The following is a 12065-nucleotide window of genomic DNA, read 5'->3' as shown; positions in this document are numbered from 1 at the left end:
ATAGTTTTTTTTTTTACACACACACACTCACACGCGCACACACACACACTCACACGCGCACGCACACACACATATGCCAGAACACACAAACAGATCCTAGGCAGCTCTACAGCTGGCCAACTCCTGTCGAACTGTCCAACCCATGCCAGCATGGAGAATAGACATTAATTGATGATGATGATGATGTATATATGATTGCAGGCATGGCTATGTGATAAGAAGTTTGCTTTTCAACCACATGGCTCTGGGTTCAATCCAACTGTGGTCATCTTAGGCAAGTGTCTTCTGCTATAGCCCTGATCTAACCAAAGCCTTGTGAATAGATTTGGCAGACAGAAACTGAAATAAGGTCCTCATATATATTTCTTCATTACCCACAAGGGGCTAAACACAGAGGGGACAAACAAGAACAGACAAAGGGATTAAGTCAATTACATCGATCCCCAGTGCATAACTGGTACTTTATTTATCGACCCCGAATGGATTAAAGGCAAAGTCAGCCTACGGCGGAATTTGAACTCAGAACGTAATGGCAGACGAAATCCCGAAGCTCATCATATATATGTGTGTATATGTATGAATGTATGTATGTGTGTATGTATACATATATGTATGTGTGAGTGTATGCTTGTGTCTCTTTGTCTTGAAAGTGCCTCTTACTTATAAAATGATTGTCACTATCATTTATACAAGCATTTAGGCAATGAGCTGGCAGAACCATTTGCATGCCAGGCAAAACGTTTAGCGGTATTTATGTCCTGAGTTCAAATTCCGCAGCCTAGAGTTACAAGCCAGTACATATAGCCTAGAAATACCAGTGTATTTAAGCTTATCTCAATATTATACAGACTCATGATATACATATGTACAGTTGCAAAAGCAGCTAACTGGCTTCCATCCAGTGGCACATAAAAAGCACCATTTGAGCATGATCATTACCAGTGTCACCTTACTGGCAGTTGTGCCAGTAGCATGTGAAAAAACATTCAAACAAGGTTGTTGCCAGTGCCACTGGGCTGGCTCCTGTGCAGGTGGCACATAAAAAACACTGTTTGAGCATGGATGTTGCCAGTACTGCCTGACTGGCCCTCGTGCCGGTGACACGTAAAAGCACCCACTACACTCTTGGAGTGGTTGGAATTAGGAAGGGCATCAAACTGTAGAAGCTCTGCCAGATCAGATTGGAGCCTGGTGCAGCTATCTTGTTTGCCAGTCCTCAGTCAAATCGTCCAACCCATGCTAGCATGGAAAGCGGACGTTAAATGATGATGATGATGATGATGACAACCATAGGCAACTGCAACAACTTACAGCCACTGTCATTACAGCTCCCACAGCTTTTACAGTGCAGCTTTTATTGCTACAATTTACACAGCTATCATCAGGAGGCATGCATTGAATTCTCTACAATCACACTTGGACACGCATCCTGCAGATAGTATATACATCATGTAAACTCACCTCTTGCACAGATATACACTATTTCTCTAACATCCAGCCCTCCATCACTCTTCTGTCTATGGCGCTAACTTGGCAGCTGTAATCACTTGAGAGCATAATTGGCACATATCCCTTCCCCCACCCTTTGCACAACCAGTTACCTCCTCTCCACCTGGAACCATCCATCCTGATATTCTTATTGTCCACCCTTTCCTTCCCACACTATTCTCACTGATCACCTTCTTCTGTGCCTACAGGTATCTCTCTCCTCAACCACACTCTATCTTAACGCCTCACATATCTGCTATCATTCTCAACACCTTCCCATATCCACCCGCATGCCTCATTCACTATAGACAGCCTTAGGTACCCTCACATCTCCCTCTCCACAACTCCTATACATGTCACATCATCACCCTACCTTTTGACCAATCGTCCTTCTGGACTACAGTTATCTCCCTCACATTATCCATCCTCTCCATACTGATATATCCCATCAGCTGCTCCACCACCTTTGCTCACCCACCCCATGCAGTCACCTCTACCCCCATAGCTTCCCTCACATTCTTATGAAACTACCCACCAATTCTTCTCCCACCCCTATTTCATTGACCACATCCTCTCTTATGTTCATCTTCTTGTACTTTGAGAGTTTGCTCTGGCACTCCATCACTATCATCTTTATCTTCTCCCCATCCTTATATAATCCGAGGTAATCATGTATCTCCTTTATAGCAAGACACCTGTGTTCATCCCTATATCGTACTTTAGTCTCTCAGGACCTGGCTTAAAGCCACCATAAACACTGCCTGACAATCAATAGACAAGTAGCAGGAGTGAAACAGTTGTGTTATTATTGCGAATACCATCAGCAAATATAAATAAAATCAAATTAAAGCTCTAACTACAAAGCATAGAAATTAAAGAAGTAGTATCTATAAAACAGAGCAATTTCTCCAAAACAGGACATTGCTACCTCAAAAATTGTAGAACAAAATAGAACGAGCAGACTAAATGTGTTGATCAAAACTTAGTGAAACACTGATACATAACACAGAAAATAACAAGAGCACTCATAGAGCACAAACCTCTGCCAAGGCAACACCAACATCCTCTCAATGATTAGCCGGAGATGATTTTTAAAATGGGAATATCTGAAGTAACTCGACTGCTCTCACAAGTGAGAATGCTAAAAATGAACTCAACCACTCTCAAAAATTTAGCAAAAAATAAGAAAAATAATCCAGAATCCTTGTCTGGTTCCGGTACCAAATCACTCCCAAAATTTTATCAGTTTGTGCCAGTCACGAGGCCAAACATTTCTGAAAGTTTCATCCAAATCCATCCAGTGGTTCTTGAGATATCTTGTCCACAGACAAACAAACATGACTGAAAACAATACCTCCACCTTCACTAAGGTGGAGGTAGTAATAATAATAATAAGTTTCAAATTTTGGTATAAGGCTAGCAATTTTGGAGGAGGGGGTAAATTGATTACATCAATCTTAGTGATCAACTGGTACTTATTTTATTGGACTCCAGAAGGATGAAAGGTAAGTTAACCTTGGCAGAAAATGAATTCAGAGAGTAAAGACATGAAAAACGGAGGATCAATTCCCAAATCAGGACTGTACCAGAAAAAGAAATTATGCTCTATGTTTTGGTGGGACATGAAGAGCATAATCATTTATGAAGCGTTAAAACAAAGTGAAACAGTTAATGCAGAGAAGTAGTGTCTTCAATTGGAAGCACTGCAGAAATATTTGCAGAAAAAGCACTCATTGTTTGATCAATCCTAAAAGGGTGTTGCAAATTGTAAGGCAGAACATAAGAACATACAGCATAAGACAGAACTAAGCATTTTCCCAGCTTGCTAACAATTCTGCCAGTTCACCACCTTGTTACATTGATATGCCAACTGCTTGAGGATGTTAGTTAAGCCATTTGTTAGATTGTTATCTTGCAAGTTTGCTTTTCATGGACAGATTTATGATTCTCTACATATTCATCTCCCCCATATTATAATCCATGATTCACACTCTGTGATAGCACACTTCCCATTAAGTTAAATCTGTAGTACCTGATTTATTTATTTTCAGGATTTAATCACTAAGGAATCAAAAATTAAATTTCAATTATTATGTAGTTCTGCTTGAACCATAATCCAGTGTTTCATACTTCTGCAATCAACAATATTCTTCAATGTCTAATTTTCTTATGAAATCTGGAGTGGCTGTGTGGTAAGTAGCTTGCTTACAAACCACATGATACCAGGTTCAGTCCCACTGCGTGGCACCTTGGGCAAGTGTCTTCTACTATGGCCTCCGCTCAGGCCGACCAAAGCCTTGTGAGTGGATTTGGTAGACGGAAACTAAAAGAAACCCGTCGTATATATATGTGTGTGTGTATATATATATATATATATATATATATATATATATATATATATATATATATACATATATATATATATTTATATATATATATATATATATATATATATATATATATTTGTATGTGTGTGTATATATGTTTGTGTGTCTGTGTTTGTCCCCCCAACATCGCTTAACAACCGATGATAGTGTGTTTACATCCCCGTAACTTAGCCGTTTGACAAAAGAGACCAATAAAATAAGTACTAGGCTTACAAAGAATAAGTCCTGGGGTTGATATGTTCGACTAAAGGTGTTGCTCCAGTATGGCCACAGTCAAATGACTGAAACAAGTAAAAGAGTAAAAAATATTTTAAAATCAAGTTAAGTAACTTCTAAGCTAAGCTCTTGATAGGTTATAATGAGCTAATGAGGGAACATCTACAAGGTCATTTGACCTGCTAGAAATAGAAGCCAAATTTCCCTCAAACAACACTATATTCTTAAATAAAGGAAAGATTGTGTTAGATAATGTAGATACACTAAAATTGGATCGTCACACCTGGAATGTCTTCGATCATATGTCTGCATAATCAGCGATAATTTGAAGCAAGCAACAATTTGTGAAAACTAAGTGACTTTTCTTCTCTTTTTTTTGCGAATAAACAGCCCTGCCCAGAGGCGTAGTAAAAGAGGAACCAGGGAACACTTGTACCTGGACTTAGGTACAAAGAGGTACAAGATTTCTTATAGATTATCATATATTTTAAGTTAAGGTGATTTGTCCCGGGTCACTCTTGCAACGTGACTGTTCCTGCCTCAAACGTAAAATCTAAACTCCTTTCCTAAGAGCATACAAATTTATTTTTCCAGAAAATTTATATCTGATATCAAATCGTAATTATTTTAGGATTTTTTTTTCAGTACTTTTACATATTTGAGTACATTAAGTACATTAAAGTTGGTTTTATACTCTCCAGCCAACGACTGGCTGTATTTAGCTATCAAGCATTATTTAAGCGAGAACTATTTTTACTCATAAGAGAGAAGACTTTTTTTTCTGATTTGGAAAGATAGATAAATAAGCAGGCTGACTATTTGGATAGATGGATGGATGCAGAGATGGAGAGGGAGGTGGAGAGAGGGGGGAGAAGGAAGATAAATAAATAATCACACAAATAAATAGCGAACAAAGCGGCGAGAGGAAAACAGGGCAAAACAGAGATGCAAGCAGGGCAAAGCAGAGAGGAAAAACAGGGCAAAACAGAGAGGAAGGAAAATGTAGGAAAGGAAGAATGCGGAAGCCGAGGGGAAGTGCTGGAAATGCATTTCCACGATCAGCTATTTATTTCATAAATTAATAATGTTAATGACAATAATAACGTAATGATTGTAAACCGGTACAGTTTATAAAAACGAAACGCCGATAGACGAAAACGAGATAAAATATAGTTTTCTTTCGTTTGAGAGGTCCAAAAATATCTTCTATCGACATATTTATAGCTTGCTTTTCCTGTGCTGCCTTTAGGCTAAAGTTGGAATTGGCATGAGAAAGAATTCAGCCTGTTTCTGTCTGAATTGAAGCGAGCCTCATACATCAAGAATCTCATGACGAGCTCAGTTTTAGGCCGGTAGAAGCAATTTCGCTTCATTTAAACTATCAGTTCTCTTAAGAAAGGATCGAAGGTCACAACTTCAAACACTCCCCTTTAAAAAGCGGGACTGTGTGCCTAAGAAGCTAATATATATAATATTCTTAAAAGACGCTCCCTGAACTGGGTCTGAATTATGGTTTCACGTGCCAGTCAGAGCTGTTTAATTTTACACAGATCCTTAATGCCCTTGAGAAAGACATAAACATCACTGAATCCGATCGCCCCATCTTTTTAGATTGTCAGTTTTTCATTTAGAAAAAAAAAGTAGAAGAAAAAAAAATAAAAAAAAAAATTCAAGTGGAAAGAGCAGACGTAAGATAAGGTGCGCGGACGAGAACGGAGCTAGCCTCGTTTGCTTTAGTCTCGTACTTTTTATTGATTTATTTTAGTTTCGCACAAGGTTAGCGTTTATTCGCGTGATAACTCCGACATGGCGACAACCAGCCAACGCCAGCAGAAGAAACGGTGCAGACACAGGATAGCAGCCTTTAATTTCCTCACGAACATCTCGTTAGATGGCACGCACAGGGATACTAAATATGCTATGTTCAACTATAATAAGAAAACTTCCGAAAGGCAAGAAGAGAGCAAAGAAAACAGTGGCCGTTATGATGCACCATCGCGGTCTGCCACGGCGGCGACGACGACAGCGTCAGATCGAAAACAGCGATCACAAAACTATTTATCTTCCAACTTAGATGAACAAACGAATTGTGCTTACAGTAGAAACATTAGAAATAGTAGCCCGGTTAAATCTATCAATACGGCCGAATTGGACGGTCATAGGGCAGAAATGGGCGAAGGACTTCACCGTTTTAACTCTGTCGGTTTCCATAAACAACAGAGTCTGTGTGAGACCGTCCAGCGCGATGGTACTTGCACTTCTGCTGTTCAAGCTGCATCCAGTGAGAAGGAATTTCTAAGGAACATCACACCGACCAAACGATGGAGGTGAGAAGAGACTATTTTCTCTTATATTTTCCTATCTTCCTTTCAACTTATCCTTTCTATCTTCCCACTTTCATTACCGATTGACACCCCACACTCCCGTGTTTATATTACTTATATCAGCACTGTACCGTCGCCGAAGACGGAGTTTTTGGATTTTCTCATGCAAATTTCTTTGCAGGCCTTACTCTTTAATTGGAGTCCGACTTCGGAGAGTAAAAGCATATATATATATATTTTTTTTTCCTTTCCTTATTTTGTGTGCAGGAATATGAAGAATACACTGAGAGTGAGAAATAGCGGTCGTCACAACCATTTGGATGTTTTTATTATTTATATAGATATATTCGTTTATATTTACCTCTGTGTTTACATTGTATTATTTTCTCTTTCTCTTTTTACTCTATAATCTGTGTGTGTGTATGTGTGTGTGCATTACGTATGTATCTAATCACCTCCGTCTTTCTCTCCAGCACTGATTATGCCACTGCACACTTTATCTGTGCTGTGAGCTGGAGCTACCTGTACTTTACTATATGCACAATCTCTGTATGTGTGTTTGTGTATGCATTTAACTCATATATATAATACACACGCCTATTTAGCTGCACACTTATATACACGTGTATAAATATATATACCGCACACACACATACACACACACACACAGATATTTACACGTATGTTTACTATATAGATAGATACATGCAAGATGAAAAAAAAAAACGATACGTTATTTTAAAATAGTATTTCTTTATTGTCATCATTGCAATTTTCAGTTTGACTTTTTTTTTTTCATTCTCCCCTGGTCCATAAAATAAATGCCAATGCAATACTAGTGAGATTTCATCGACTATTCCTCACTCCTCCCCACCAATTTCGCTGCCTTGTGCCTATGTTTAAAAAGTATTGTTGTTGATGTTGTTAGTTTAAATATGACAGAGAGGGAGTGTCAACGACGATGGTCTGTGGACGCCCCTCAAATGTAGGGAGGCAGGGGTAATGCGAGGTTATGATACATATAGAGAGAGAATGGGGAGGCTGTCCTGTGTAATGTAAGAAGAGGGAGATTGTTTGCGTGTCTGTCAATAATATAGAGGATATATGGGTGTGTATGGTAGAAGTGAGGGGTATATGTGTAGTCTAGATATAGGGAGGTAGGGAGTGTGTGTCCATATGTATGCATGTGTGGAGAAGAAATATAGACGCGTGATAGAGACAGATGCAGGTTTCTGTAAAAGACATGATGCTCATATATGCGTTTGTATGCATGAAAGTGGTTTATGTTGTGGTCCTTGCATCTCTTTAGCGAAGTGCACTTTTTCGCAAACATTCGGATCAAGGCCTTCAGTTTATCTCCCGCCTTCCCATTCTCCAACCATCTATATGGCCTTGGAAAGGACTGTGGGTACTGTTCTCCTGCTCACTAAGCAAGAAAAGATAGGAGAATCTAAGAGATGGTGTGTGAATGAAAACGTGTGCTGAATTATCTTTTAGATATTGTGGTACAAATTCTTTGATATGCGAAAGCAACTGAATTCTGTTGAATTATATCATTTGCGAAGTTCTAAAGCAACAACAATAGCTACAGCAACATTAATAACCAAACAACCATTACTATAGTGTATCGCTGCCAGACCATTTTCCATATTTTCCTTCTGTCATCAAACGCATCTTCTGTGTCTGCTGTGTGATGCGATCAGTTGTAAAACTTATGTTAGGATGAAATCATCGAGTTGGTTGTATCAGGTGACTTATTAGTGACGATAATTGTACGGGTGATGCGCACTGTTCAGGGTGTTACAAGTGTGTGTGGTGGTGTGTTACGTATGTGGTGTTTGTTTAGTGTATATATATATATATATATATATATATATATATATATATATATATATATATACACTGGAAATGACGTTTGTATGTGTGTATATCTCAGTGTTATTGATAACTATTTTTTTAGTAAGTGTGGGATTTTGTATGTGCACATATGTATGCATTTGTTTATATTTGCACTTATGTCCCTGTATTTTGTAAGTGTGGGCACACCAGCTGCTGTTGCATGTGTCTATGTATGCAAATATGCCTGTGTATAATCAGGCATATATTTGGATATTTACCCACTGCAGTATGCTTATAAGTGATCTGGTGTGTGAATGGTGATGTCTTGAAGTCTGTGTGCGTAATTGTGTACAAGTATTGTGTGTGTGTGTCACTATTCTCCATGCATTTCTATAAACACTAATCATTCTTGGTCTTACTGAGTGAAATGGGCTTCACTGAAGAGGTCTGCTGGGAATGAAATGTGTCTGTTGTCTTTATCAGTTCAATTTAAGGATATCTACACCTCTACATTGCCTTTGATTTCCAAATATTTCAGTCAACTGATCTCCTTGGAGTTATTTCCCTTACTTGTTTTTTAGATTTTTTTCTTAAAAACCCCTCTAAACTGTTTCTCTGCTAATTGCAGTCAACTGATGTTTTTTTTTTTAATGAGACTATAGTATTTGTATTTAATGTGCAGAATGCACCAAAGAGAGTTTCCTTCAGCCATTTATAATCAGCATCACTACATTCTCGACATCTGTCTCTGTCTGTCTATCTATCTTTCATACTTGCTTACAACTATCACATGATGTCATGCTAAGGAGACAGTCACACACATTGATTACTCTTGGGCTTGTCAGCTGAATAGAGTGTTGCTTTGCTTAGAAAGTCTGGTAGACTCTTGTTATGTCCCCTGCTCTCACCAGTGAGATTTAAAAGCCAAATCTACTCACATCCACATTGCCTACATCATCATCGTTTAACATCCATTTTCCATGCTAGCATTGGTTGGATGGTTTGACCAGGGTCTGGGAAACCAGGAGGCTGCACCACGCTCCAGCCTGATCTGGCATTGTTTCTACTGCTGGATGCCCTTCCTAACGCCAACCACTCTGTGAGTGTAGTGGGTGCTTTTTACATGTCACAGGCACAGGGGCCAGAGGAAGCTGGCAACGGCCACAATCACTTCGTGCTAATTACATGCCACCAGCACAGACACCAGTCAAGGTGGCACTGGCATTGGCCACATTCAGATGGTGCATTTTACGTGCCACCGGCACGGGTATCACAACTACAATTTCCATTTGATTTTTATTTTGATGTTGATGTACTTAACTCAATAGGTCTCCTCAAGCACAGCAGGTCGCCCTACGATCCAAAGTTAGTACTGCAGGCCATCCTGCGAGCCATGAACTCACTTCATTTGTCGGGTCTTTGTGGTCACAGCATAACTCTAGAGGTCTCGTTTTTCATCATTGCCTCTGTGAGGCCCGTTGGAAGGTCATGCTTGACCACCTCATCCCATGTCTTCCTGGGTCTACTTCTACCCCGGGTTCCTTCCACTGTTTGGGAGTGGCTCTTCTTCACACATCTCTCCTCGTCCATCCGTAGTACATGACCATGCAAACGCCTCTCCTGCACACCACATCCGATGCTTCTTATGTCCAACATTTCTCTCAGGGCGCTTACACTCTGTTATGTGTGCACACTGACATTATACATCCAGTGGATCATGCTAGCTTCATTTCTTTCAAGCCTACGCATGTCTTCCGCAATCACAGCCCATGTTTCACTGCTGTGAAGCATGGCAGTTTCTACGTTGTCAAGAAATTTCAATCAACCAATCTTATTGGTGTTATTTCCCTTGTTTGTTGTTCTTGGATTTTAAACACCTCAAGAGGAAGTTTATGTCCACTAATTACAGAGATAATTTCAAATAATCTAAGTTTTTCAACTCAGTGTATTACATATGTCACAGCCTACTACAGACGTGTGTGATGGGAGTGTGTGGTTTATATGTTTACATACATTTGAGCAGCTCTCACATCCAAGCCTTTACGTTCACCCCCACATCACAAAATATATTGTGTACGAGTGTTGCACACCCTTACTGGTCATTTTGTAATTAAAAGAGTAAAATGTGTTGTGATATTCATGCCTTCCCTGTGTCATTTCTCATGTAACTTTTTCCCCCTCCTCTCTCTCTCTCTCCTCTCCGTTCCCCTCCCCTGAGCAACATATCTGTTTCTTTATTGCCCACAAGGGTCTAAACATAGAGGGGACAAACAAGGACAGACAAACGGATTAAGTCAATTACATCAACCCCAGTGCATAACTGGTACTTAATTTATCGACCCCGAAAGGATGAAAAGCAAAGTCGACCTGAGCAACATATCTGGCATTATCATCCAATCTACCAAAGATGAGACGCATCCTCCACTGCATGTCTCCATTTAATTTTTCATCAGTTTACATTTCAAAGTTTTCTCCCTTGCCCCTCTTAATGAGAATTGTTTTAACACAAGTGTCTTTACTCATTACAAGTGTAATTTCATTAGATTAAAAATTCTTTTTGATTCACTACATTGTTTTGTATGAGTGTATGTGTTTGTATGTGTCTGTATATGTGTATGTTAGCCACACAGTGTAGATAGTGTGTTCTCCAACTTAAATCTACATGGGTACTTATAAAAACCGCCTCCAATCAGGATTGAATCACTCCTCGACCTCAAAACAACAATAGTAACAATAAGATATTGTGACGGTGATTATTATTTTTTTTTTTTAACTTTTACCTCAGCCAAAATATAGGAGTGTATGTGTTCTTTCTCTTTTGGACTGGGTATGTGTGTATTGTGTATGTATGTACAGGTCTACGATTATGTGTGTATTTGAATGCTTCTCTGTATGTGTATAAACGTGTGTGTATGTGTGTGTGTATGTGTATATATATATATATATATATACATGCATACATGTGAGTATGTTTATTTAGATATATGCATTTATTTACTGTATATGGGTGTCAATGTGTGTACTTTACATAGATACACATATGCGTATGCATAATTACATAAATGTATGTGTGCATGTGTACATGCATGTGTTTATATAGATGCACATAGACATTGTGTATGGGTTCATGAGTACTTACTTATGCACACACACACACACGCACCACACACGCAGAGCTGACAGTCAGGTTTGAAGGGACATCACCAGTGAAACCTGGGTATGACTCATAGCCTCAGTCTTTGTACTTCTGTCATTTTGACTCATCCCAATAAAATTTTCTTTTACTATTTTCTCTGTATGTTTACAGAGATATGAATCTGTACACATTAATGTATGCGTGTATGTCAAATGTTTCTTTGCATACAATGACTAGGCACATGGCCTTCTGAGATGTTGTGGAGCAGATGCTTTTCACAAGGTATTAATGACAACAGCGAAGAGCAATGATTCCACACGCATGCGCACGCACTCACAGACACACACATAAATATATACATACAAACATAGATATATATTAAAATAGAATAGGGCGAAACATTGTGAGATATTAAATTAGATAAACTTGTAAGATAAAGAACCAAAATAATGCGAGATAAATTACAAAGTGAACTACAAAAAGAAAACAGGAAAACTTGCATTGTTTTGGCCATATCAGTAGAGGGAGGTGGCTCAGTGCTTAGAATGTAGGACTTGTGATCGTGAGATTGTGGTTTCAAATCCTGGGCTAAGCAACATGTATTCTTGAGCAAAACACTTCGTTTCATGTTCCTCCAGTCCACTTAGCTGGCAAAAATGAGTAATCCTGCAACAG

At 39.0% G+C, this 12065-nt stretch overlaps 1 protein-coding gene across 8 annotated transcripts in view; it reads left to right on the top strand.

Annotated features, from left to right (window-relative positions):
* The first annotated feature begins 5000 nt into the window (after positions 1–5000).
* Positions 5001–12065, top strand: part of LOC115218474 (CDK5 and ABL1 enzyme substrate 1-like) — a 98613-nt gene continuing 91548 nt past the window's right edge. For 3 of the 8 annotated variants that reach the window (XM_036508438.1, XM_036508436.1, XM_036508435.1), the window contains exon 1: positions 5002–6418. In XM_036508438.1, coding sequence (XP_036364331.1) covers positions 5898–6418 — 521 coding nt within the window. In that variant the 5' untranslated portion in view covers positions 5002–5897. Of the gene's footprint in view, positions 6419–12065 lie in introns of all 8 variants that reach the window. The other 5 variants (XM_029788309.2, XM_029788308.2, XM_036508437.1 and 2 more) reach the window with 3 other exon arrangements.

Source organism: Octopus sinensis, linkage group LG13, assembly GCF_006345805.1.
Source record: "Octopus sinensis linkage group LG13, ASM634580v1, whole genome shotgun sequence".
Classification (NCBI taxonomy): Eukaryota; Metazoa; Mollusca; class Cephalopoda; order Octopoda; family Octopodidae; genus Octopus; species Octopus sinensis.
Note: the sequence above shows the minus strand (reverse complement) of the source record. Positions and strands in the feature narration are given on the sequence as shown.